We start from the raw sequence: 27,443 nt of genomic DNA, 5'->3' as shown, positions 1-27,443 counted from the left end.
ACATCACAAAAACAAGAAGCCCTTGTAATGTTTGCAGATCGTCAATGTGTCTTAGCCATTCAACATGGTTTAATTATGTGAAATGAAACCGGTTGGATTTTCGGAGGTCGTGCCAGACTTTAAATATACTGTGTTCGCTACAATCCAGTAAAATCAGAATGAGATGCATTGGGATCCCGGCCATGCATGTAATAATTCGGCACTTCGATTATCAAAGAAATTGATTATAAAAACGGCAAATACAGTGTAACAGTTTTTGGTACTTTAACTGCTAAACATTTTTTTATTTTCAGTCAGACACCTTCCTTTGAAGTATTATATATAATATTTATAGAACTTGAATAAATCGCAGGTCAGTTGATTAGTGAACACGTTGATTTTGTTACTAAGTTACTTAGTATAGAAAGTCCCTGGTTAAACTGACTGTTTATATACTTTGTATGTTAAGAAGGAATGGTCTCTTCTGATACTGAAACAAGTATAAGACAACCCATACTTTGGAAATTTTAGGGGGGGCGCACGCCCGCCACGCCCCCGCCTAAATCCGCCCCTGTTCTTGTTCCTATAGTAATAATTCTCTAATTCTTTATACGTTTTAATAATCATAGTTCCCAGTAACAGATCCAAGGATAGGGTTCCAGGGATTGGAATCTCCCTTTTTGGGGATGATCAATGCATTTGAATGGGGACATATAGTTGGAACCCCCCTTTGTCCTGGGGTAGTTATTTTTTTCATATATTTTTATTTTGTTTGTTTTTTGTGTATTTTGTCACACTTTTTGGGTTCAAAAATAAAAATATTCACCTTTTTACTATTCGAGACAACCAAACAAATCAGCACATATGCATTACACAACTGCAAAACTTTAATTAAAATTTAAATGCTATCATTGACCTGCCAAAATTGTAGTTTCATTCAAATTGAAGTCTCACGCTGGAAAAGGGGCGTTTATTTACATGTGGTCTACGGAAATTTACTGGATTTAAGAATCGAAAAGAGCAAACATGTAGCCATAACCCGATCAGATCAATAAATTATGTTATGGATAGTATTTAAAATATCTTTCTACTAACCATTAAAAGTAATAATACTAGGATTTCGTGAGCTCAGAAACCTTAATCTGTTGAAAAATGGCGTCGATTTGTGTGCTTCCTTTTCGCAGCCTCAGTTACAATTTGACACGGAGTGATGGGTATTTATGCAAATATTTAAGGACTCCTATCATCATAGATACTATTTTTGGTCATTTTATATTTAAATAGCCAATAGGATGCAAATGTGTCAGTTATTTCCAGAAGGGGAAAACACCCGCCATATTTTTATCTCTCAAATTAACAACGTCACTTGCCACTTTCAGATGTTCGTTTCTTGTAAAATAAAATCTTCGAAGAAGAAAAAATAGCATGGTCACCTGTAAAACTTACCTATATAACTTATTGATGATGAAATGACACAAGTTTAATTGTCTTTAATGATAAATTTCTCGAAAAATCACACGTACACGATGTAAACAAATTGCCGCGATGGCGCGATACTGTCGCCCTCTATGAAAAATCGCGATTGTCGCCCTTGATTTTCTGGCCTTTACGTCATATGGAAGGAGGCGCAGAATCGATCCGTGGCTTCACTGACAAAGAAACAAAACTACAGTAACCGATGTAGTCGTAATTGCGTGTCGATATCTTGTCAATCGTACGGTTGTTTAATCCGACTAACTAACTTGATACGGAAAATATTCTTACTTTTTTTAAAATACCATGGTCTGTTGTTTTTAAACTGTTGATATTGGAATTAGGTGAAAAGCCAAAGTTGAAATCATAATTAAGTGTTCCGTGAAAATTGTTTTCGAAAATCTAATTTGTTCATAATTCTTTAAAGTAATAAACTTTTTTCAAATATATTTTGATCTTCCCTCATCTGATCACCAGCATGGCTAAAGGTATTACTTCCAAAGGTATTGTGAGGGGTGTGAGGTGACACGTCCAGGTATTCAAGCGATTTCCTGTCGGGCTTGCAAGTTCATGCATCGTTTCACTTCTGCAAGTATTGATCAGTGTACACGACTGCAAGGATTTGTATAGTTATATCTAACTATACAAATCTTGACGGCTGATAATTTATAACTTTCCATTTTGAACTATCAGATGTATAATATACAACTCTGGCTTACTTATTAGAGTAGACCTAGACTAATTGCCGGAATAGAAGGGTTCGATAAAGATGCTGAGCCGTTAATATGAGTTATGAAGGTCCAATAATATTCGTGTTTACGGTAAAGTTGCATTAATGTTACGTTATTTAAACTTTAAACGTCAGTAAGAGACAAGTCTCTGCTTTAGTGTAGTAGTACAAAAGCAAATGTTTTAAATATAGTTCAATCATGGAGCATGACAGACATTTGTTCAATCATGGAGCATGGCAGACATTTGTTTAATCATGGAGCATGGCAGACATTTGTTAAATCATGGAGTATGGCAGACATTTAAAATTCCTGTAAATTCAAAAAGGGATATTGTAGAGTGGAATTGTAAAGTCTGCAAAACGCAAATGCAAATTGCTACTTCTCTCGTTTGTGATGGCTGCCTAGTGTAGCCGGTTTCGCCAAAAATGCGTCGGACTGTAACATGCTGCCAAAACAACATACGTGATATGCGTAGAAACAGAGACATATACTCAGACGTACTTACGAATATAATTATTTTCTGTGACTGAATCTTGCATTAATTTGTAGGATTCTTTACTATAGACAATTGAGCTGATCTGTAACAATATCATCTCCATGCCTTATATATCATGTACTGTATTATGACGCTAGATTAAAACTGACGAGGAAAGGTAACACCCGGCCACCGAAAGCTTTATTATTGCGAAGCCAAGGTGGTCGTGTGGTCTAGCGCACCGGATACAGTGCCGGCGATTTGGTGTCACAATATCTCAGTAGCATGGGTTCGAATCACGGCGAGGGAAAAACAAAAAAATTGTGAAAGCATCTTACATTATTGGGTTTTGATGTTTTGACCAGTTATTTATAATATATATATTCATATATACCATTTTAAATTTTTTATTTTAAATTGAGAATGGAAATGGGGAATGTGTCAAAGAGACAACAAGCCGATCATAGAGCAGACAACAACCGAAGGCCACAAAAAGGTCTTGCAGCGAGAAATTCCCGCACCCGGAGCGTCCTTCAGCTGGCTCCTCAACAACTATGTATACTAGATCAGTGATAAAACTTATAATGAACGTCTTACATAACTCCGAATTAAACACAAGAAACTCATACAAGACTAACAAATGCCAGAGACAATGGCAGTTTCTACCAGAATCATACATATTTACATGTGTATATGTCTCTGGTAGAAACTGCTATTGTAAATAAAATTTAAATTGTAAATTTATGCAATATTGTAACATTCAAATAAAAGTGTTCGTGTTTATTCATAACTATTACTATTTCCAGCATACATTGAAATGCATTAACGTCTCAATAATATATCGTAACCGTAGACACTAATATTATTGTTACATTCGTAATTAATCGGATATTTATTCAACCTTGAATTACGTCAGTTAGTTTCCAATATAACCATCACATTTTTTTTTATTTTTGTCACATTTCAATGTAACCATAGCCAGGGCCTATTAAATATTTAACAGTCCAACCTTTAGAAGTAGTTAACAAGCAGTCTGGGGAATCTCATTTAAAGTTTGTACGATCACGGAAATTAATTGATTGAAACTGGATTAGGAAATTAAGGTCAGTTTATCATTTCGGTTTGAATAATAATAACATGGGACATTGGTTATATATTATATTGAAGAACCGCAGTTCTTTTACAATTTTGGATATAGATTCTTAAACTGTTCGCGCAAATATAATATAGTCTAAATAATGTCTGTTCTTTTACCTCTTTTGACCATGGTCGTGACACTGTTAAAGTTGAAGACCCGGATCTGATGTGACACTGACACAGTGACAGTATATTTAAGCATCTCGCACATTAGAAAAGAAAGTAAGGAGATTTGGTATGATTGCCAATGAGACAAATAAACACCAAAGTTCAGATGAAGTGGATGTAAGCACTAACAGGAACCGTACAGCCTTCAACAATGAGAAAAGTCCATATCGTGCAGTCGGCTACAAAAGGCTCTAACATACACGAATATTTTTAAACAATTCAAGCGAGAAAATAATGGCCTAAGTAATAACAAAACAATTTACGAATAAAAAATATGATAGACATGAACCAACGACAACAAATGAACTACAAGGTCCTAGAATGTGATAGAAAAAAAACTTGTTAGAAGGAGCCAACCCTCCCTTAACCTAACCTGGGACAGTGGTTTTGTAGTTTAATATATTAATGTTTGTATGTCATGTTGCATTTCAAAAGTTTTATTTCAAAGTGTATTTCAATGTGGTGTGTTTAGATATACTAAAGAAGATGTTGTTTGAGTGTCAATGAGACAACTCTTCACCCAAGTCACAATTTGTAAAAGTAAACCATTATAGGCCTAAGTACGGTCTTGGAGACAATGCTCTGTGTTGAAGTCTTCTATGTCACACTAAAAAGCAAACTAAATTGTATAAAGGGCCCCAAAAATTACTGATGTAAAATATATCAAACAGGAAAACCAACTCTCTAACCTTTATTAAAAAGATACAAATACTTATGAACTACATAAAAAAAAACCTGAGCATTGTCTTTTTTGGAAAATAAATTAATTGTTACCCGAATAAACTCATCATTATTACGCTTTTTGGATGAAAGATATTCATATTGACTTTTTATAGCTAAGCTGTTTGGCTGCTTGTAATAAGTCAGAACGGCATTTCATGGTGTTGGGGATAGGAAGGAATATAATTTTATCGACTCTGCAAGGCTAATATGTTTGGCAACTAGGGAAGAGTAGCACAAAAAAGGAAAAAAATATAAGGTTTGTTGGGTTTTAAAGAGTACTCCTGGTTTAAGGAAAATAAAGAGTGGGCATTTATTTTAAATATTTTAAATATTTGACTCTTCATTGAAGTCACTTATCTTAGATGCCAATGGTTCAGTATGTAGAATTACAACGTATTCTCATTATACGGCTATTTTTTATAACGAGAAAAAAATGATATTTAAATGGAAATGCGTATACGCTCTGTTAAACTTGAAGGAGTTGAATATAGAATTGTAAATATTTGCATAGGTATATTATAAACGGAAACGGGTGTGACCTGACACAAGACCATTTAAAAGATCCGCGGACAAACTTAGATCATTAAAGACGTTCATATAAAGGTAAGATACACTATTTGCATTTCTTTCGTATTAATGTCCTTTAGCCATTGGGTATGCTCATTGTTGAAGTCGGACGTTGACCTGTATTTGTTTACAATTTCATCCTTCAGTTATTTGTGGATAGTTTTCTCTTTGACAATCTTACACTATCTCCTTATGTGTTTCATATGTTATAGCGAATGCTGTTTCTACATATATTTTAATATTTTTATATATTATTAACAGCTATTTTGGTTAACGGAAGAACAGGCATAGTTTATGAAGACCATCATATACATGCATATACAGTTTTTAAAGTTAAACATACCATGCGACACTATAGCCCCAAACAGAAGCAAGTACCTTTCAGTTGGTTTTTATACAAAAGACATTTGTAGATTACTAAAGGCAACGACCCTTGGCAGTGTTTAGTACAGTTAGTTATATCACATAGTATTGAAATACAATAAGCAATTATAAGGATAACGATTACTTTGAAAATAAACACTGATATTTTATTCATATTCAATTTGTCATGAAATACTTACCTATTAAATAATTGATATAATTACCAATGAATAAATTTCCGTATTGTTGGTACAAATCGGAGTTTGGACGAATTATCCAGAATCCAATTGTTGACTTGTTTTTTTTCTGCTACACTCTGTAAACATTCAAATATAAAATTCTCTTTTCTAGTTTATTTATGAAACTGTTTTCATTCGTTATCTCAATCTGTTGATTTGTTGTTACTATGATTGTTCTGCGCTATGCATAGAGTACCATGCAGTGATTAGAAATGATCATACAAATATGTTAATTTCACCTGTAGCATTTCTCTACCACAAAATAGGGAAGTCTTTACTTTTATAGTACATATGTATATTACTGTATATTTCAAAATAATAAACACATCTAGCCAGAGGATGATTTAGGGGGAGGGGGGGGCTAGAGGGTCCGGCCCCCCTTTTTTGGAAAAAAAATAGTTGCTTATATAGGGAACCACTGAAGCGTGATTGGAGCGGGCCCCCTCATAGGTCAGTCAGTAGGCCCCCACTTATGAAAAATTCTGGATCCGCCACTGCTAGCTGTTTGTGCCCTAACCGGGACAATGAAATGCTGGATGGCTTGCTATGAAATGCAGTTAATAAATGTTCAATGGGAGATAACCGACGTTAAAATCACAACTTTTGTCGAGGAAATAATGAAGTGACGAAAACTAAAAAGAAAAAAATCTGTCTCAAATTATTTATTGCTCACTAATTGATACACTGTTATGTTCACTAATAAGGGTACTCATATGCTTGTAATCTTGCCCTTAATTGGCCTTCTATTGGTTTATAAAATAATTGTATTTCGCCTATCAATATATTGCATCTGATTACCCTTATTAGTTGTTTGTCGATAAAACGTGGATGTAAATTATTGATTAGCATACAATAGATACTTATTACTGAGTTTTATGTTTGTCAATAAATATTTGTATAACGTAGGTAAGAAATGGAAAGAAGTACAGTTTGTTTGTTGTGTGTCGTCAATCTGATGTATGTATGTATTGGAGCTGCTATCTTCATGACATTAGAATCAGAAAACGAAAAGACGACATCATCAGACATACTTTCCACAGTCAATGCATTTCTTGGTAAGTGTAATTACCTAGCTAACCGTTTGAATTAAGTGCAAACTAGCTTGGTACTCTATTTGGTTTTTTTTCTTTATGTTTTTTTCTTTTGAAATAGTATATGACACATCAGTAATGGTAAAGCATCTTTTATTGGGCTAGTTGTTTTATGTGTAAGTCCTAATAACTCGTTTTCTAGACGTCGAAGTCACTACAGAATCGAAGATATTGAGATGATTTTTCCGTCATGATTAAGGATATGTTATTTATTGATTTAAAGTGAAATGAAAAATGATAAGTCGTTAAAGGATGTCGGATAATGTTGCGCTTATCACTCATGCCTAAATTTACTGTAATTTACAATATTATTAATGTGAGATGAGACTCAATTGAAATATTAAATTGATAAAAAAAAAAGATTGTATGCAAACATATTCATATGCCAAGTATATGCTTTTGGAACTAATTTTCCCAATGTTTAAGCTGTCTTACATTACCGTGATATGTTCAAGAGGTTGACTGGAACCTCCTCAAAAGATTTATTTTGACGATCAATGTATTTGAATATGAACATATAGTTGGGACCCCTTTTCCTCCTGAGTTGGGAACCCCACTTTTTAAAATGGCTGGATCCGCACCTGACATGCATAACTAATTAAAGTACCGTGAATTCATTTCATCTATAAGCTCTCCTAAATCACAAATATATTTTTTTGTTTTTCAGCTAATCATACCGACTGTTTAAGTAACAAGGAGTTACAGACATTTCTCCATAAAGTGCTATCAGCGTATCAGAATGGAGTTTTCACGACAAACGAGACAAAAAGTGCAACACAGTGGGATTATCCCAGTTCTTGGTTTTTTGCCATGACCGTTACAACTACTATAGGTACTTGGGACACATTCTTGTTTTTCTTATTTTGCATTATTTGAAAGTACAATTAGAAGAAAAAAATCCGAACACAGTCAAATGCAACACGAAAATGAGTGACGCAATATTTTAAAGAGAACAATTTAGAAATAAATTGCAATTGAATATTATTACTATGAAGCATGTGTCAATAAAAGATGTCCAGGAAACATCCAGGAGAAATCTAAATATAGGAAAGTATTATTATTATAATCGATTTTTATGCAGCTGTCATACAAGTGAGAGGTTTAGCTAGCTACAGAACCGGGTTTAACCTACCATTTCTACTAAAAAAAATGCCTGTACCAAGTCAAACATATGAGAATTGTTATCCATACATTTGATGTGTTTGAGCTTTTGATTTTGCCATTTGATCATTAGGGACTTTCCATTTTGAATTTTCCTTGGAGTTATGTTTTTTTTCCTGATTTTACTTTTTACAATATTAAACTTATTGATATAATTTATTTTATTTTACAGGCTATGGGAACCAGTCTCCCGTAACAGGAGGAGGAAGAACGTTCTGTGTATTTTACGCATTGTTGGGGATTCCCCTCACAGGAATAATGTTACTCGGTCTTGGAGAAAAACTGAAATTCATAGTGTATTCTATACAGAATAGGAAATGTACAAAATATGAGAAAACAGAAAGTTTGGTAAAACATATAGTGCTCAATGTATTTATAGTTGGACTGTTAACCTTTTTACCGGCACTGGTCTTCCATCATACAGAAGACTGGACTTACTGGGAATCTTTATACTATTGTTTTATTACATTGTTTACCATTGGCTTTGGTGATTTTGTAGCAGGTATGTGTTTGAGTTAGAAATGGGGTTTCACTGTGTAAGAGCAAGGATTTGCAATGCTCTTATTAGTATAGATCATACTTATCACTTAAAGGTAAGGGGAAAAGAGAGCAGAGGGACAGTCAAACTTATAAATAGAAAATAAACTGCTCATGTCATGTGTAAAAAAAAACCCAAAAGACAGACAAACAAAGAATAGTACACAAAAGACCACATAAAAAAATAATATACGTCATTTTTTTTATATAAATAAGGCCGTTAGTTTTCTCGCTTGAATTGTTTTACATTGTCATCTCGAAGCCTTTTATAGATGACTATATGGTATAGGCTGTGCTCATTGTGGAAGGCCATACGATGACCTAAAGTTGATAATTTCTGTGTCATTATGGTCTCTTGTGGACAGTGGTATCATAAACAATCATACCACACCTTCTTTTTTTATAAGCGACACGACCCCCACCAAAAGCTGGGATTGATCTCATGGACTCCGGAAGGGTATATTAGTGTATTGCTTTTCTCTCTCGTTTTGTTTCTCCAAAAATAATTGTTTTACAAGATATCACAGAAAAAACTATCATAGTATAGGTTTGTGCGTTTACTACTGGAGTTAAAGTACCAGTTTTATATTCTTTATGTTTGATGCAGTAAGTTGAAAGTTGGTTTTCAAGTTGTGTTACGTTTTCTTCCACCAGAGACAGTTCAACTTGATTAATATCTCAATACCCTCTGAATAATAATTCTTTTATTATGTTATTTGCAGCTTCAAATGCAGAACAAAATTACAAAGCTTTATACAAGGTTTTAGTAAACATTTGGATTTACATCGGTTTGGCGTGGTTCACCACAATAATTAGTTACATTAGTGACAAATATACTGAATCTATAGAGAAAAGAGAAGAAAAATATAAGGTAGGTGCAGATAGGGGATAGTGGGAGGAAATATCATACTGTGGATTCATTATTATTCGTTGGGTACCAATTTTCATGAATTTCGTTGGTTCAGGTTAACTACGAATTTAAATGTTCACCGATTAACACATTTTCTGTAAAGTGTATGTGGACTTTGAAATCAAACATCGTAGAGTTATTCTCAATCCACAAAATTTGGAACCAACGTCTCACGAAAATAGACGATCTACAGTATACGAAAATTTATCATATAATTATTATTTACTTTTCTCTATATACCAGCACACCATTATTCTACAATCTTTATTTAATTGCCCATTTGTCTGTATTCTTTATATTTTTACCCTTTATTCTGCACTTTTTAAAGTGCTGATATGAAATCGTGGATGAATTTAACGAATAAGTAATTCGAGATATTAGCTAACTCATAAAAGTGGAAAAGCAATAAATATGCCGGATTTGAGACAGGCACGTAAATACATTGAAGCAATGAGCTTTTGTGTTTCACCTATGTATTCAAAGATTAGATGTGTAATGCTAATCAATCCAATGACATGTCATAATTTCATATCAGTTTTTCAAAGCGCTTATACAATGCTATAATAACAAAACTACTGCTAACATGTTTATTCCCACCACATTCTGTATGTATGTATGTGCCTGTCTCAAGTCAGGAGCCTGTAATTCAGTGGTTGTCGTTTGTTTTTATGTGTTGAATATTTGTTTTTCGTTCATTTTTAGTACATACATTAGGCCGTTAGTTTTCTCGTTTGGATTGTTTCACATTAGTCGTTTCAGGGCTTTTATAGCTTTTTATGCGGTATGGGCCTTTCTTATTGTAGAAGGCCGTATGGTCTTACCATCTATATTCAGTATAAAATATTCAGTTACTGAAAAGTATCTCAGTGTTGATGTCTTTATGTTCAGTGTATATATATTTGTGTAATTTACATATATTCAATATTTCTTTTATTCATGTTTTTTAAAATGCTTATATCAATAATAAATTAGAATGATTGATTGTAAAATATATATTTGTTCAACATGTTGCAGATTTCCAATGCTTTACCAATAGCGGAAAAGTCATTGAAAACTGGTATCAAATAGGCCGGAGTGTGAGAATCAACTGTGATGGCATTGTAGACTATCAATTTGTAGTTACGGCTTAGCTCAAAACAAATGAAGACCTGATTTGGACATAGAAGACAAAAATACGGATCATATTATTAAAAAAACACATATTCAAATTTAAGGAAGCTACCATTTATCTTCAAGGAGAAGGGAGTAATGTTTTTTTTTGTCTGAGTCAGATTTCTTTTACCACTAAAGTATGGGGAAAATCTGGATTCAGAATATTTTGTTTGTCAACTGCTAGACCAAAATTATTTCAAATCCTCAATCAAATTGTGGATTAGATTTTTTTTTTAGGAAAAATAAACAACATACCCAGCCTTTGAGGTTAAATGGTCGTTCCCTTTAAATGCAACTAACAGTTCAAGCAGTCTTTCCTCAATTATGAATACTCTTTGTTCAGGAAAATTGAATATCTTGAATGGTGCAGTCCGTTAGTTAACGTGTGTATCAGGTGAACGAACGTTATGTAAAAACGTTAGATGGACTAATGGGTTATTGTTGGACATATGAAATTCAAATTAAACTATAGATAACATCAATAATTTTTAACTTAATTGACCGTGTGAAATAAAGAGATGTGATATGAATGCTAATGAGAAAACTTTCCACTAGCTACCCCAACAAAATGATCAAACACTTTTCTATTGAGACTTTAATTCTTCTCAAAACTAGTTTGTAGATCATATCTTATGTCCAAGTAACCTGTTTCTTAAACCACCGGCATTAAAACTTTTAAGAAATTATCCAAAGCGTTATAATTAGAGGTGTTTTTTTTTAAAAGTGAGTCAGTCATTTTTACATTACAGACGATTTCATTGAGTGTCAAAGATATTTCCTTCACCCACACACTCAATGGAATCATGGTGGTAAATGGTGGTATCTTTGATCATTTTCATAGGCTTACAAATTAAGTAATTTGACTCAAACAAATACAGCTTGGTCTTTATCTAAAAAGCTTGGAAGGACGTTTCTGAAACCTTGTTAAAACTTACAGGAAAGCCTTGTTAATCATATCAAATTAAACATTAAACACACCAAAAAAAGGCTTAGTCATCGAATGTCACAAAATAGCCTGAGTTAACAAACTCACAAAAAGGCCTTATTAATTAAGCTCACAGAACAAAAAAGTTAGTAGTCAAATCGAGTGTCAAGTTCATAATTATGACTTAGTCGTTAATCTTATTAAACTCACCAAAAAAGCCATGACCACCAGACTCATAAAAAAGCCTTAGTAATCAAACGCAACAGATTAATCAAGGTCACCAAAAAGCCACAAATCACAAACTCACCAAAAACAGTAATAATCAAAACTTCAATATAAGACTTAAAGATGATTTGCAGATTTTATTTGTTTTCCTACAATTTCAGTTACCCTTCAATGTATTTCCTTGACCTTTATTTGTCACCTTGGCATTTTCTTACACTTTCTTATAATAAGCACTTTAATTCCTCAAGCTTTTTCTTTGTCATCTAACATCAAGTTTTGAAAATTCTTCGGGAACTTATTTCATTAAAACATTATTGCAAAAAGATGTCGCATGAATTAATCTCACTTTCATGTTAATTATTGACACAACAATTTTCTAATTTCCATGATTGAAAAAGACGATCCGAATGCAACCAATTCTTTTAAGTTGTTTTACATGTGCGAATAGTGTTTTGAAATTGCATTTTTTTGCTAGAGGCGAAAGATACAAGAGGGACATTCAAACTCATAATTTGAAAGAAATTGACATCGCCATGGTTAAAAAAAGAAAAAGACAGACGTTGTGTTGCTTATGTTATTAAACGATTTCTTGCAAATTCATAAGCATACCAGATGATATGGAAGAAAGGGTGTTTCTGTATTCTTTAATTCTTATACCATCAGTTTCTCTGTTTATTAACCAATAAAACTCTATTCGTTATATTTCACGGCCCCATTATTCTGTATTCCTTATTAGTTTTTTTACTATTTTCTCTATTCTTTTAATTTTTTGGCTGTTTTTGGTTTTGTAATGTAATATTATATCATTTATTTATGTGTTTGTCTGTACAGAATTGTCTTGCTTCTGTTTGTTCTGTATTCCTGTATTGTTATGTTGTCATTTTAGTGGTCTGTTTAACATTACATAACAAGCAGGTTGACCCATCAGTTTTTCTTAAAATGTCCTGTTTCAAGTCCGGAATATGGCATTTGTTATCAAATTTTTATGTAAGGTGGCATTTGTTTTTTTTTAGCAGTTCAGTGTTTCTGCTGTACTGTTGTTTTCCTCCGTTTTGGTTTGTGACCTGGATTATTTTTTCGCGTATTCAATTTATGACTATTGTACAGCGGTATATATCTGTTGCCTTTATTCTTTCACTCATACCAAAAAAAAATTTCTTAGTTTTATTTTGGAGTGGCTTTATGATTTGTGCCCATTTAAAAAGGTTTAATGCTTTTTAGTAACTAAATGCAGCTTAATCCTGGCTATGTTCTTTGTTTCGTTTTGCAGTTTGGTTGCAGGGAGTTTAAGTGGAAAGTTAAACATTTGGCAGACAAAATTTGAAGGTAGAATAACTATCGTCTTCTTTGATGTTAAACGCCATAAATCAATCCATATATGAGTTTGATTATCCTTCTGGTATCTTTTGACCCTCTTTTACGTTAAAAACTGTTAACAAATTTAAATCTGGAGTTATATCAAATGAAAATAGAATAAGACTATGGAAAAGGACAAGACCATATCAGAAGGCGTTTGATAAGGTGTGATTTAATTTGCTGTTAACTGATATCTAAAGATATGATGTTTATTGAGAGTAAAGGTAAAACATAAAAATGTAAATTCAAAATTCAGTGAAATTTGATTTGTTTGTGCTGAGATTACTATAATACATTTGTTCAAGTAATCTCAGACTATAGGTATCACAAGAATATATAGTCTGATTTCTATTTTTTTCCTGACAAGTGAAAAAATTAAAAGTAACTTTTGATATATATTGCAATACACCATCTATAATGTGTATATAAAATAATCTCATCGTAGATACTAAGATATATTTACACCAGACGCGCGTTTCGTCTACAGAAGACTCATCAGTCACGCTCGAATGTAACAATGTTACAAAGGTCCAATAAAGTACGAAGTTGAAGAGCATTGAGGACCACCAATTCCTATAAATTTTTCCAAATACAGCTGAGGAAATCTATTCTTGAGATAGAACAGCATAAGTATTTCCAAAATTTTTATTTTGTAAATAGTAAATTTATAATTTTAACATATCAATGAAAATTCAAGCCAGCACAGAAGTGTTGACTCCTGGGGACCCTTGGAGAATCTAAACTCCACCAGCATCGGCATCGACCCTGTGGTTGTAATAAACTCATCAGTGCGGTTATAGTTCATGTTTTAGTGAGCACATTATTTGTATAATGGACTGGAAGGCGGAGATATCATTACTACGATTATGGACAAAAGGAGGATAACTCAAGTTTTAAATAGTTATTCACACATTGACATGATTGATATTTCTAGAACGGATATTGTTCTATTCACGTATTGTTGTCAACACAAGGAAATTACAGCAACTGTCATACTAGTGAGAGTTTTGGCTAGCTATAAAACTAGGTTTTATTCATCATTTTCTTCATAAGAAAATGTATGTACCAAGTCAGGAATATTACATACGTTTGATGTGTTTCGCTTTTGATTTTGCCATTGGTGCAAGGAATTTTTCGTTTGGAATTTTCCCAGGAGTTTGATATTTTACTTTTTACCAATCAAGTTATTCACATAAGGGTTTTGAATGTATCTGTATCCCAATAAAACCAAAAGGGTCAGTCAGCATTTTGTATTGTATTTTTTGAGGTTTGATTAAAGAAAACCCAAAAGCTGATTGTTAATTAAATAAAAGCATCGATTCATTTGTGCACAACATAGTATATGTGCAACAATAGATTGCATAGCATTTTCATAATAAATAACACATTAAAATGTCCCACATTCTAATCCTTAAAGGTTTAATACAAATGTCTTTGAACTGCCCTCTTTTAGAACATATATGCCGAAAACTGTATTTCATCATTAACATACATACATGGGAGGAAGTTACTCATTTTTCACATTCAAATGTTAAACACGTGTACAAGTATCATTGAAGGTTAAAGATTTGATGCATATAATGTGTGAAATGATTTAAAAATGTATATCACCATTACACAACATGCAGAAGACTGTTTTAAACTTTTAACATTAAAACAAGAGTACTAAATATGGCTTTCAAATAACATTCTCATCTTTGTATGCGCCATTTTTTGTTACACTTAACGGGCGGAAAAGCATTTGACTTTCAAGTATATTATTAAGATAAATTGCTTTATTCAAAATCATTAAGAAGACTTCAAGTTCTTAAATGTCTTTCGATGGTCAAATTAGATTTGTCTCTTATTTTTTGTCATTCTTTGGGGGATAAAAACGGTGTGACATATACGACAAAATACGTCGTGATTCGTGATCCTGAGTTACATCAGTGACACCTGGCGCGACGATACATAATAAAATTATGTTGTTTTCATGACTTGTGTATGTCTGTATATATTTTGTGACGTAATAAAGTATTTTGGTAGCAATGTTCTGTTAAAACTTTTGACATCTAGCATTCTTCATTCATTTATTATCACTTTTATCAACGAGGCTTTTCATTAAAAAAAATCAAATATTAACATAAATAATTATAACAAGGATTGAAAATGTCGGTAATAATAAATAATCTGAAGGTCAACGATGGTCGAATTGTGCCTAAACACATTGTATTTGTAATAAGCCAAAAAACAAGGGATGACTCAGATTTTTGAAAGGAGGCAAAATTTCAGAAAACTACGCGGGGACAAAATTATCTTATTTTAGAAAAAGTTATATAGAAAACCATATCGTTTAAATCAGTATGAATACCAGTATTTAACTTGATCAAACCGCAGTTGTCTTATTAAAAACTTACCAGTGTCTGACCAGAAAGTTGACGAACCAGGGGTGGGTCAAATGAAATTTCATCGGAGGATATCAATACCTTTTTGATAAAAACTACTATACAAATAATACACGATTATCTTGAAGTATAGCTTATAGGTACTAACGTGGTTATTTACGGTTGCGATCATGGGCTGATTGGCCATTATGACAAAAGTGTGTCAGAAATCATATCTGATATTCTTCCTCAGTTATAATAACCTTCTATCATTACCGAACTGAACAGAGAAATAACACGACGGGTGCCATATGCGGTGCAGGAAATGCTTACCCTTCCGGAACACCTGATTTCACTCCCGGTTTTTAGTGGAGTTCGTGTTGTTTCTTATTTCTTATTTATAACTGTTAATGTAAATTTCCTTTGGTTTTGTGAGTCTTTGTTTACTCCTGGGTTTTAAGTGTTTATTGTCTTATCATATTAATAACTTGTACAATGTATATACTTTTTTGTCTTCGAAAATCATTACTTTTATTGTTTATTCTATTTTTTGTAGTGTCCATTTGACGCGACTCAAATCTTATACATCCCGTCATTGTGTTTTTGTGATATGGTATTTTTTTTTATTCTTGTCTTTCGTATTGCAAATGCGCTTTGTCTGAATGCCCTCTTTTTTCTTTGTTGACATATTTATTTGTTTTATAGCTATTAAGAATATGACACAATGTTTACTACTGTACCCCTATTTTTGACACTTTTACCTGTTATGTCAGCTTGTTATGTTCACACATCGTTATCAATATAATGGAATTGTATGCGACTGTCAAGCAAATAACAGAATAAGCTTGGTATGAAACCAGGGGTTAACCACCATTTTCTACATAAATAATACCTGTAGTAAGTTAAGAATATGACAGATGTTATCGATTCATTTGATGCGATTGTGCTTTTGATTTTGCTATTTGATAAGAGACTTTCTGATTTGAATTTTCTTCTGAGATCGGTGTTTTAGTTATTTGATTTTTTGAAGTGTTTGAACTTTTGATTTTTAACACAGGGACTTTCCGTTTTGAATTTTCCTTGGAGTTTGGTATTTTTGATGATTATTCACTTGGTTTGTTATTACACTTATAAAACAACTTCAATAAAACATAAAACAGAAAGGAGTAGGTCCGGTAAGGACCTATTTTGGCCTCAAATTTCAGGTTCATCTGACGAAAGATGTTGACCACTTTTTAAACACTTGAGTGTCTATTTTATATGATTAAATTAATTTATGTATAAGATTTTAACTAAATTAGTCATTAAAAACGCTCCGATTCAAGCTCAAATATGAAAAATATACCAAATATGCTGAAAAATGTCACTTTTAAGATGATTTTGTAAAAAATGAAAGTGGCCGCAACCGTGCCCATCCTCAACCTTTATATATGTTATGTATTATCATCAAATACAACTTACATTTAAATATTTTGGATGAGCACGAATGCGGCCACTTCCGTTTTACACGGAAACCGTCTAAAATTTAACCAAAATGCTAGAATTTGGAAGATTTCAATAATTTAGCATGACTTAATGGTGCTAGTACTCGATATATGTACATCATATTGTCAAAAACAGCCCATATTTATGTAGCCGAAGCATTCTACTGTCCAATAAATAACTAAAAGTATACATTTTAACAATTTTGTAAAACTGCTATATTTTGGGGCCAAAAAAGGGTTCTTACTGAACCTACTCCTTTGGCGAGAAAAAAAAGTCTATTTTGTCATAAATGAAGCAGATTTGCTGTAATCATTGTCCAACCCAAATAATGATCCCACTCGTTATACTTTTGAAAAAAAAGAATTTTACTCTAACATTGTTTACATTTAGAATCTTTGTTTCAGCAGCTCTCTTATTAAAAGTACCTTTTGTTATATTTCTATTTGTATTCCGTATGAAAGTAAAATCATGTGAATGTATATACAAACACTATGCAACAACCACCTTAGTGTATCATGTTAAATGATGCACATGTACAATGCATAAGAAAATTAAATTGAACATGGTGGGCGTCGACATTAGTATATAAAAAAATCCTACTGCATTGAGAAGAAATAAGAAAGAAAATATTACACAAAATTGATTTATGAATTTTTAACAACATTTAATTTATAATGAAAAAAACCCGGCCCTTGCAAATGAGAACAACAATCCAATAGGTGAAATCAACTGGGGAACCATACGATCAAGAAAAAGGAAAGCAGGAAATAAATCAATGTTATCAAGTAGAGACTAGTAGACAAATTAACTTGGACCCTTTAAATTGTGAATATATAATATTATTGGTCACACAATTATAGTAGAAATGTCTTTTCATATAAAAGTTCCTAGTGATGAAACATTTTGTAAGAAAATGTATATATATTATAGATAAATAAACTCGATTTAAATTATTTGTGTAAAGGGAAACTTCGCAAAAAAATCAAAAATTGATATTATGTCCATTCTGTATAAAAATGCTCAAATTTATAAATATTAAAGTTTTATTCCGCTAGATAAGAGATCACCATCGATTTTAAATTTTGAGTATCAGTTCTCTGCCTTCCGCCATTTTGTTATCTTGTCCAAATAAAAATCAAGATATGTCTATAAACCACAAAGAAACAAAACTACAGTAACCGATGTAGTCTTAATTACGTGTCGATATCTTGTCAATCGTACGGTTGTTTTATCTGACTAACTAACTTGATACGGAAAATGTTCTTATTTTTTTAATAACCATATAGTCTGTTATTTTTAAACTGTTAATATTGGAATTAGTTAAAAAGTCAAAGTTCAAATCATAAATAAGTGTTCGAAAATCTAATTCGTTCATAATTCTTTAAAGTAATATACTTTATTCAAATAAATTAGGATCTTCGCTCCACTGATCACCCGCATGGCTTAAGGTATTACTCCCAAAGGTATTGTGAGGGGTGTAAGGTGACACTTCCAGGTATTCAAGCGATTTCCTGTCGGGCTTGCAAGTTCTTGCATCGTTTCACTTCTGTAGGTATTGATCAGTGTACACGGCCGATAACTTATAACTTTCCATTTTGAACTATCAGGTGCATGTATAATATACATCTCTGTCTTGCGTGTCCGAAAGTGATATAATATACTAGTCATTACTTAACTCATACGCTTGTTTATAAATAAAATTTCAAGTGTAAAGAATAATATTTATAAAAAAAAAAAATGATACAAAAAAAAAATAAAAAAAATTGAAGATATACAAATATACGTATTTTTTCCAAGGGGGGTTAATTTGGGAAAATCAGAGACATATAATTGTATTATATGTCTCTGGGAAAATGTAATATTTACTCGTTGTCAATAGTAAAGGACATAGTTGGATCATTCCAGAAATGTTGATTAAAAAAATGTGCGCACTTGTCGACGATTCGTTTATACGCCCGGATAGAAAGTTACGGAACTACAGTGCAATTCAAAATATATACATGTATACATTGAACATAAGAAAGAAACATACATTTTGTGCAAATTGGGGTAAAAGTTTTGTAAATAGACTAGTCCACGTATACCAACAGTATGTAATCATCCAATTCGATAGACTATTGTATACCAAAAGAAGAAGAAGAAGAAGAGGACCAATTTATTTTAAATACAGGTCGATCTATAACTTGCTTTGGTTCATCGAAGTTATGAACATAGTAAAATCACAGATTTATATATCAATTAGATTGTTCTCGAATAAAGAAATAAATTCGTCATCACCACAATTGTTCCAACATATGCAACTGGACGTACACTAATAATCCCCGAGGGATGTGAATATTTTCTAGGAAAGCTATTGAGTATTAAAGTTTCAAATCATTTTCGGGATTTATTTTCTTTCTTGATATTCAATGACAGCAAATTTAAAGAATAAACTGCTTGTCAGATATTTGTCCGCTTTAGGGGTATTCTTGCCAGTTGAACAGACTTATAATTACATTCAAAAATAGGGAAAGATGACATTAAATTCGTTGTCTTTTGTTTTTAAACATCTTTGGTCAAATAGTTATTAAGTATTATACGTTGTGAGACGAAGACTATTTTAATAAGGACGTCCCCGATTATGATTAAATTTGATTGACGTTTTTTACACTTGATAAAGAATATCTATTCGTAATTTTTCGATTCCATTCCAAGAAGACCTTAAATTTGCTGTCAATTTTTTAAAACTTCTCAAGTAGAAAAATATTTTTTCTTTATTCGTTCATATTATATTCCGCTTCGGTAGAGTTATCTTCAGTGAGTTCCAGTTATTAATTTATACGTGGCTTTTAAAAAGTCTAAATCTAAGTGTTCTCATTCATTTATTTGCCTAATAAAGACAAATATTAAAAAATACTTTAGTAAAGCTATTTATAATTTCTAAGTTCTCCTTTTTATAAGACATCAATCAAGGACAAAAGGTGTAAATCATTTCAATCGGACTTATGATTTAAGTTTCCCGTCTTTAACCGAAAATTGTGTATTTCTTAGTAAATTAACTTATTTGAATTCAAAGATAATTAAATAATTCCACGGCGATCAATTTTTATTTGTCACCAACTTGAATATATATTTTAAATATGTGTATTGAATGCTCCCTTGTCTTATAATTCCCTGATCCGAACTGGCAAGGTGTGCCCGAGAGGCGTGGTTAAATACCGAAGTGCAAATAACAATTTACCTTTCAACAAGCCATCTACGAGTATTGCCACAGAACCGTGAATACACACATCGTATCAACCAAGTCATAGCAGAGATAGTAAAAGGTCAATAAGAGTACACCAACATATTGTCTTTACAGATTATTGTACTTTACTTTGTTCACCTTATCAGTCCGAAAATATATTAATTAAAAGTAAATTTATAACTTTTTGTGTTGTCTACAAAAATAATTCGAATATATACGTTTAACATAGAAAATTTATCTCATGAATATGTACAATTGAACGCCTGTGCGTTTTATCTTCTTATTATCAGATGGTTATTTAGAAAGCAAAAGTCATCGGCGCGCTTACGATCACGTTAAAATATGATTAAAAACCAAGACTTTTAATGATTGTATTTTAAATCCCGGCATGCAAAAACCAGGAGAAAACGTCACGACCTACAGGAAGTAGTTAATATTTTTTCATTAAATATTGAATTTCTCCTTTATTACTGCACATATAGCGATAAAACTTTGTGAATATATATATATTATGTCATAATGAACATATTTAAACCATAAGTAAATAATCGTGAATTTTCCCATACATACAATGAATTATCAAAAGTGTACCCTTTCCAAACCCTCAAATGCATTTAGTGCTGACGAATTTACGTAACACCAAATCAGATATGACAGAACGATTCAAGTTTTAAACCTCATTACGAAGTAAGAAATTTAAATATATCGAAGGGTATTTTTAAAAACAATTGAACGAACAACATAAACATGGTAAATAACAATATTCTCTACGTAAAAACGTGCATAACACAAAATTATCTGTGTTAAGTATTACGCAGGATAATTTTAAAAACTATACAGGATAGCAATGTACGTGGTGGTTTTTATGATGCTGTTAGTTGGAAAAGATTGCTTCAATATTGATACAAACAATGTAGTTAATATTCTGGGACCAGAAGGAACTAATTTTGGATATTCTTCTGTAATGTTTAGCAATGAGGACAGTCAGAAATGGTAAGTAAGTATAATAGAATAATATGAAGTTTTACATACACATGATATCATAGAATTGAAAGGGAAAACACACAGCATATCTTTCGATCATTCATAAATATCCATATGGTTTATAGTTCACGCACATGTTGTGTTGATAGACATGTCAGATAAGGACGCGTCGTGTTGTTGGATTTGAATTTTTGTGTCAAAATCGGATTTCATACACCACCCTTTATCTCTTATATTAATTTTTGAGCGTTCTAGATAAAGGTTCATTCAGGAAAGCGCATCGAATGCTATTATGAGTTTGATACAGATAAAGAAAGTATGTCAGCATCAGAAGACGTATCTCCTATTACTTTGTAAATGTAAATTAAATACTATTTTTTAACATTGCTCTGAGAACTACAAGTCATTTACAGATAAGATGTGTTGCATTTTTTAATACCATATACCAGTCCGTTAATCAAATATGAAAATCCGAGATGAAAATGAGAATCTTGAAATAATTACTTATTGCATTTAACATTTGAATTGATTTATCTTGAAACCTTATACCACTTCCCCTACAACTGCAGATTATTGGTTTCAGTTGTAAAATAGGTCATTATTAAAATTAGGTGCATCTGGCGTGATCGTATACTATATATATTATATCATCATCAATTGAGGTGAAAAGAAGTTATTTGTTTGAATATTTAGAGTCATTCTCTTAAAACATCAAGATCAAGTAGCAAATATATTTATGTCACAGAACTGATTAAAAAATCTTTGAAAATGATCAAACTATTGAAATAATGCATCACGGTCGACATAAATTCCAATTATTGTAGCATGGCCTATAAGAAAATTTAAAAGAAAACTGGGTTTGTAGTTATGACTAAGTATGGAAATGAGAGACTAAAATTTAAATTTTTAGCAGTTTTGAATGTCAAACTTATTCCTAAAGAAAAGTCAAATTCCTTGCGACCAGATCACCAATTTTACTCTGTTAGTGTTGTGATTGTTTAATAGACATAAAAAGATATATATACGTGTACTAATAATGTACAACATTGGTGTCTTCTTGTCTTGTTCACTGTTTATAATTCGGTTGTAGTGTTCTGGTGTACTGTCCTAAATTCATGAGAGGTTTCCGTTGTTATTCCGTCGTTAACATGTTGTATTGCACTATTATATTTTATTTATGTATTTCTCTGTCCTGCGTATTTTTGTGTACTGTATATGTCACGTTATGTTGTTATTTGAGCGGTATTTTACATATTCCCATATTAGAGGGAGGTTTGACTAGTCATAAAACCAGGTTCGATCCACCATTTTCTTAATTTGTCAGGAATTTGCAGTTGTAATCAAATAGTCCGTTTCGATGTATGTTTGCGTTTGTTTATGTTGCAATGCAGCGTGCCTGTTTATCCATTGTTTTCTTTCTATAGTTGTTGTGTTTCCCACGGTTTTTGGTTTGTGACACGGATTTGTTTTCGCTTGATCGACTTATCAATATTGAATAGAAGTATACTATTGTTGACCATATTTCGAACTAGGTCAGTAAAAAATGTCTCATGAAGTTATGATGTGGATGGGAATAGATGAGGGAACGATTTTTTTTTATATTAGCCCTTAGTGTATGAACCGTGTCGAAACCCGAGATCTTGTATATTATGTATTGGACCGTTTCAGCATGACAAGTTCCAGATCAATTTTACACCTCTAGTGAAACAAACTGGATTATAAGTGTGTAATTAACACCATAAAACTTTATTTTATGTTCAAGGAAATTTATTCTTAGAGGAGAAAAAGACAGAAATCATATCTGGAACTATCGAGTGCGTAGTAAAATACTATAACATATTAAACGGACAGGAAGTGTGTACTATAAATCCAACATGTGAATGAAACAGAAGTTGGAATTTTTGTAATCATCGTCTCCAGATATTCAAACAATTATGAAAAGGACCAATATTTCAAAATTAGATCTCCCGCTTTCAATGATTACCCTTTTGATAAGGCTGGCGCAGAATTACACATAGTTGTCGCTTTGATAAGATTCATGATAGGATAAAAGGTAAACATATGTCTTAACACTTATATTTCTAATAACAATTTTTTTTTATGTGAACATATTTCAAAACTTGCATACATTTCTCCATCGTAGATGTACTTGTGTAATTAAGATAAAGTTTGCTTAATTGTTTTTTGAATTTTTGTTTTAATCATTACAGGGTTGTGGTAGGAGCTATAAAGGCAAACTTTACAAATGACGAAAATATAAAGACACCGGGCAATATATTTAAGTGTAAACTGAACTTTACTCAATCTATACAAGATTGTGAACCAATGAACATCAGACCTAACGGTAAGTAAGTAAGTAAGTAAGTAAAGCCCACACACAATGTGAGTACAATTGAACGAATGAACACAACAAATAATGGTAAGTTTGCTATGACACAAATTGTGAGTAAGAGTAAACAAATGAACACCAGAATCAATGGTAGGTTAGCCATTTCTCAGAACATGTGTGAGAATTAACCAATTAACACCTGACCTAATGGTAAGTTAGCCAAGACACAGGTGTGTGAGCGTGAACCAATTAACACCAGACCTAATGGTAAGTTAGCCATTACACAGAACGTGTGTGAGAGTGAACCAATTATCAACAGACCTAATGGTAAGATAGCCATTACACAGAACGTGTGTGAGAGTGAACCAATTAACACCAGTCATAATGTTAAGTTATCCATTACACAGAACGTGTTTGAGCGTGAACCAATTAACACCGGACCTTATGGTAAGTTAGCCATTACAGAGAACGTGTGTGAGAGTGAACAAATTAACACCAGACCTGATGGTAAGTCAACCATTACACAGAACGTGTGTGAGAATGAACCAATTAACACCAGACCTAATGGTTAGTTAGCCAAGACACAGTGCGTGTGTGAGAGTGAACAAGTTATCACCAGACATAATGGTAAGTTATCCATTACACAGGACGTGTGTGAGAGTGAACCAATTAATACCAGACTTATAATAAGTAAGCCATTACACAGAACGTGTGTGAGAGTGAACCAATTATCACCAGACCTAATTGTAAGTTAGCCATTACACAGAACGTGTGTGAGAGTGAACCAATTATCACCAGACCTAATGGTAAGTTTTTCATTACACCGAACGTGTGTGAGAATGAACCAATTAACACCAGACTTATGTTAAGTTAGCCATTACACAGAACGTGTGTGAGAGTGAACCAATTATCACCAGACCTAATGGTAAGTTAGCCATTACACAGAACGTGTGTGAGAATGAACCAATTATCACCAGACATAATGGTAAGTTAGCCATTACCCAGAACGTGTGTGAGAGTGAACCAATGAACACCAGACCTTATGATAAGTTAGCCATTACACAGAACGTGTGTGAGAGTGAACCAATTATCACCAGACCTAATGGTAAGTTAGTCATTACACTGAACGTGTGTGAGAGTTAACAAATTATCACCAGACATAATGGTTAGTTAGCCATTACACAGAACGTGTGTGAGAGTTAACAAATTATCACCAGACATAATGGTAAGTTAGCCATTACACAGAACGTGAGTGAGAATGAACCAATTATCACCAGATCTAATGGTAAGTTAGCCATTACACAGAACGTGTGTGAGAAAAAATAAGGATTTTCTTATGCCAGGCATAGAGTCTTATGTAGACGATACAACCGTCTGGCATAATAAATTATAAGCCTGCTCACTTTGATAACTATATATACAGACAAGCAGTAGAAATTCAAAAAAGAGATAAACATGTATACAAAATTCCGATTTATTGACTCGACTAGAGATAAATTTAAACAGTGATAGAAAATATAATTCAAATCCAACATGTTTTTGTAGTTGCATCTAACCCACTATTAAGGGAGATAATTCATGCTTATAAAAGGATGAATATTAATCATTTACATTGATTCTATGTCCCATTTTTATGTACATCTTGAGACACCAAAAATAACAGCTTTGAAATGATTCAATTTTTTAAAAAGAAAATTGGAATGAAAAATAGTATGTGTAAAATTCAAGTGAATTTGTTTCTCATATTGCAAAAAAAACCTCTTCAAATATAAATTTCTCTTATGAACTTAACTCATGGTTTAATTCGGGTAAAATGAAACATAACTTTCAGAGACGTTTTTCTTCATCGTTATTTCATTTGAAATTGTTCACTTGAATTTAATGTGAAATTTTTCACGTGAATATAACATGAATATTTTCACGTGAATTTAACGTGAAATATTCACGTGAATTTAACGTGAAATATTCACGTGAATTTCACGTGAAATAGAATTTCTCAAATTAAATTAAGATTCCCAGGGAATTTATGATACATATCATACAAGGTATGAGATGTTGACAAAAATTTTGATTTCAGTTAAGTTTATTTAACTTAAGACACCATTTATATTTTTTCATGTGAAATTCATGTGAAATTTTGTACGTGAAATTCATGTGAAATAATTTTACGTGAAATTCATGTGAAATAATTTTACGTGAAATTCATGTGAAATTCACGTGAAAATTTAATGCGAATTTCACGTGAAATAACTTCACGTGAAATTAACGTGACATTAATGTGAAATTCACGTGAAATTTATGTGAAATTCATGTGAAATTCACGTGAAATTTATGTGAAATTCATGTGAAATGAGATTCACATGAAATTCACGTGAGCTAAATTTGCCTGTGTAGACGACCAAAAGAAGCAGTAAAGAATAGTAAAAAAAACATTTTCGCATGAGAGAGGGAGCAATTATTATTTGATAATTGCTGGATTAATTAATAGGGAATTGTTGAAAAATTTGTCATTAATCATGTCAGGACCATAGCTGAATTTGTACATGTAGTCCTTGGTTATTACAAGTGACAAACCAACATTATAATATCCTCATGACATATTGCGAGCGAACACTGTTTAAGTAGCTTTCCTCCGAAACCGACCTACTAACCTTATCATTTAACAACTGACTGTGACTCAAACATATCTTTCAGGCTTAATTAACCACTCAACTATGACTATAACATAATAATAAGCTACTGTTTACAATTTACAATGAAACGTTGGCATTCATTTTAAGGAGTACAGCCCCAAGCTAAATAAAATATGTGAGATTTATGCTTTAAAAAAAAGGTATATCAAAAATATCAAACTCTTGGAAAATAAAAAAACTCCAAAAAAACATGTCAATAAAAAGTTAAAAACTGACACGCAATCATTCGTTATCAACCAATTAGATTAATTCCAGAAAAATATATACTTTATAGACAATATGAAATGGCCAGATCTCCCTGGGTTCGAGGAAGATAACGAACTACTTGGAGCATCAATGTCTATTTTTGATGACACTATAATTGTAAGTACAACACAGTTACCAAATATTGTTTTATGAAAGTTTTATTTTTCTTAACATCGTTTGATTTTTTTTTTTATTACTCTGTTGTAACAGTTGTAAATATGCCACACTTAGGTAACATTGTAAATAACATAAACATTAACCTAAACATATGCTTCACCATTATATACACACACTTTCCCATTTTAAGAGGCATAACACAATCCTCCTGATTAGAATTTACATAAAAAGGAGTATATTATCTCTAATCGCAAATGAATTGAGACCCCTTATCAGCCAAAGGTCATGATATCAGCCCGGGAATTGGCGTTACCACAATCCTGTCTCTTTTTCCCGAATGTGACCTACCAAAAATGTATTTAGAATTTATTATATTAAGACGATTACCTTATTATCTATCAGCAAGGGCTAACATGAAATCAATATCTATGCATAATTCATTAAGGTTTGTATGCATTTCTCTTAATCATATTAATGTACCTTTAAGTTACTGATGTAAATTTCAGTTATACAAGTGTTTTTATAAATTGTTTAAGACATGTTGTTATTCTTCCTGTCGTGTATAAAAAGCAAAATCAAAAAAACTCTACGAAAATTTCAAAACGTAAATTCTCCATGTTAAATGTCAAAATCAAAAGCTCATACACATCAAACGAAAGGATAACAACTGTCATATTCCTGAATTGGTACAGGTATTTTCGTATGTAGAAAATAGAAAATGGGTGCATAAAATGTGGTTTTATAGTTAGCCAAATATCTCTTGTATGACAGTTATCAAAAAAATTTTA

At 32.2% G+C, this 27,443-nt stretch overlaps 3 protein-coding genes across 3 annotated transcripts in view; all 3 read left to right on the top strand.

Annotated features, from left to right (window-relative positions):
- The window catches only part of LOC134710057 (estrogen receptor-like), a 232,667-nt gene that overhangs the window by 90,589 nt on the left and 114,635 nt on the right, over positions 1–27,443 (top strand). The gene's annotated exons all lie outside the window — the stretch shown is intronic.
- LOC134709191 (potassium channel subfamily K member 10-like) lies at positions 5,196–11,385 on the top strand. The gene is made up of 6 exons (XM_063569367.1): positions 5,196–5,289; positions 6,762–6,910; positions 7,614–7,778; positions 8,280–8,609; positions 9,367–9,515; positions 10,569–11,385. The coding sequence occupies exons 2-6, from the start codon at positions 6,769–6,771 to the stop codon at positions 10,620–10,622; spliced, it is 840 nt and encodes a 279-aa protein (XP_063425437.1). The 5' UTR covers positions 5,196–5,289; positions 6,762–6,768; the 3' UTR covers positions 10,623–11,385.
- Positions 20,936–27,443, top strand: part of LOC134710054 (integrin alpha-4-like) — a 37,373-nt gene continuing 30,865 nt past the window's right edge. The window contains exons 1-3 of the mRNA XM_063570211.1: positions 20,936–21,279; positions 23,481–23,614; positions 26,567–26,655. Of these exons, the coding sequence (XP_063426281.1) occupies positions 21,134–21,279; positions 23,481–23,614; positions 26,567–26,655 (369 nt within the window). The 5' untranslated portion in view covers positions 20,936–21,133. The remainder of the gene's footprint in view (positions 21,280–23,480; positions 23,615–26,566; positions 26,656–27,443) is intronic.

Source organism: Mytilus trossulus, chromosome 3 (genome assembly GCF_036588685.1).
Source record: "Mytilus trossulus isolate FHL-02 chromosome 3, PNRI_Mtr1.1.1.hap1, whole genome shotgun sequence".
Classification (NCBI taxonomy): Eukaryota; Metazoa; Mollusca; class Bivalvia; order Mytilida; family Mytilidae; genus Mytilus; species Mytilus trossulus.
This window is presented reverse-complemented; position numbering and strand designations above follow the sequence as displayed.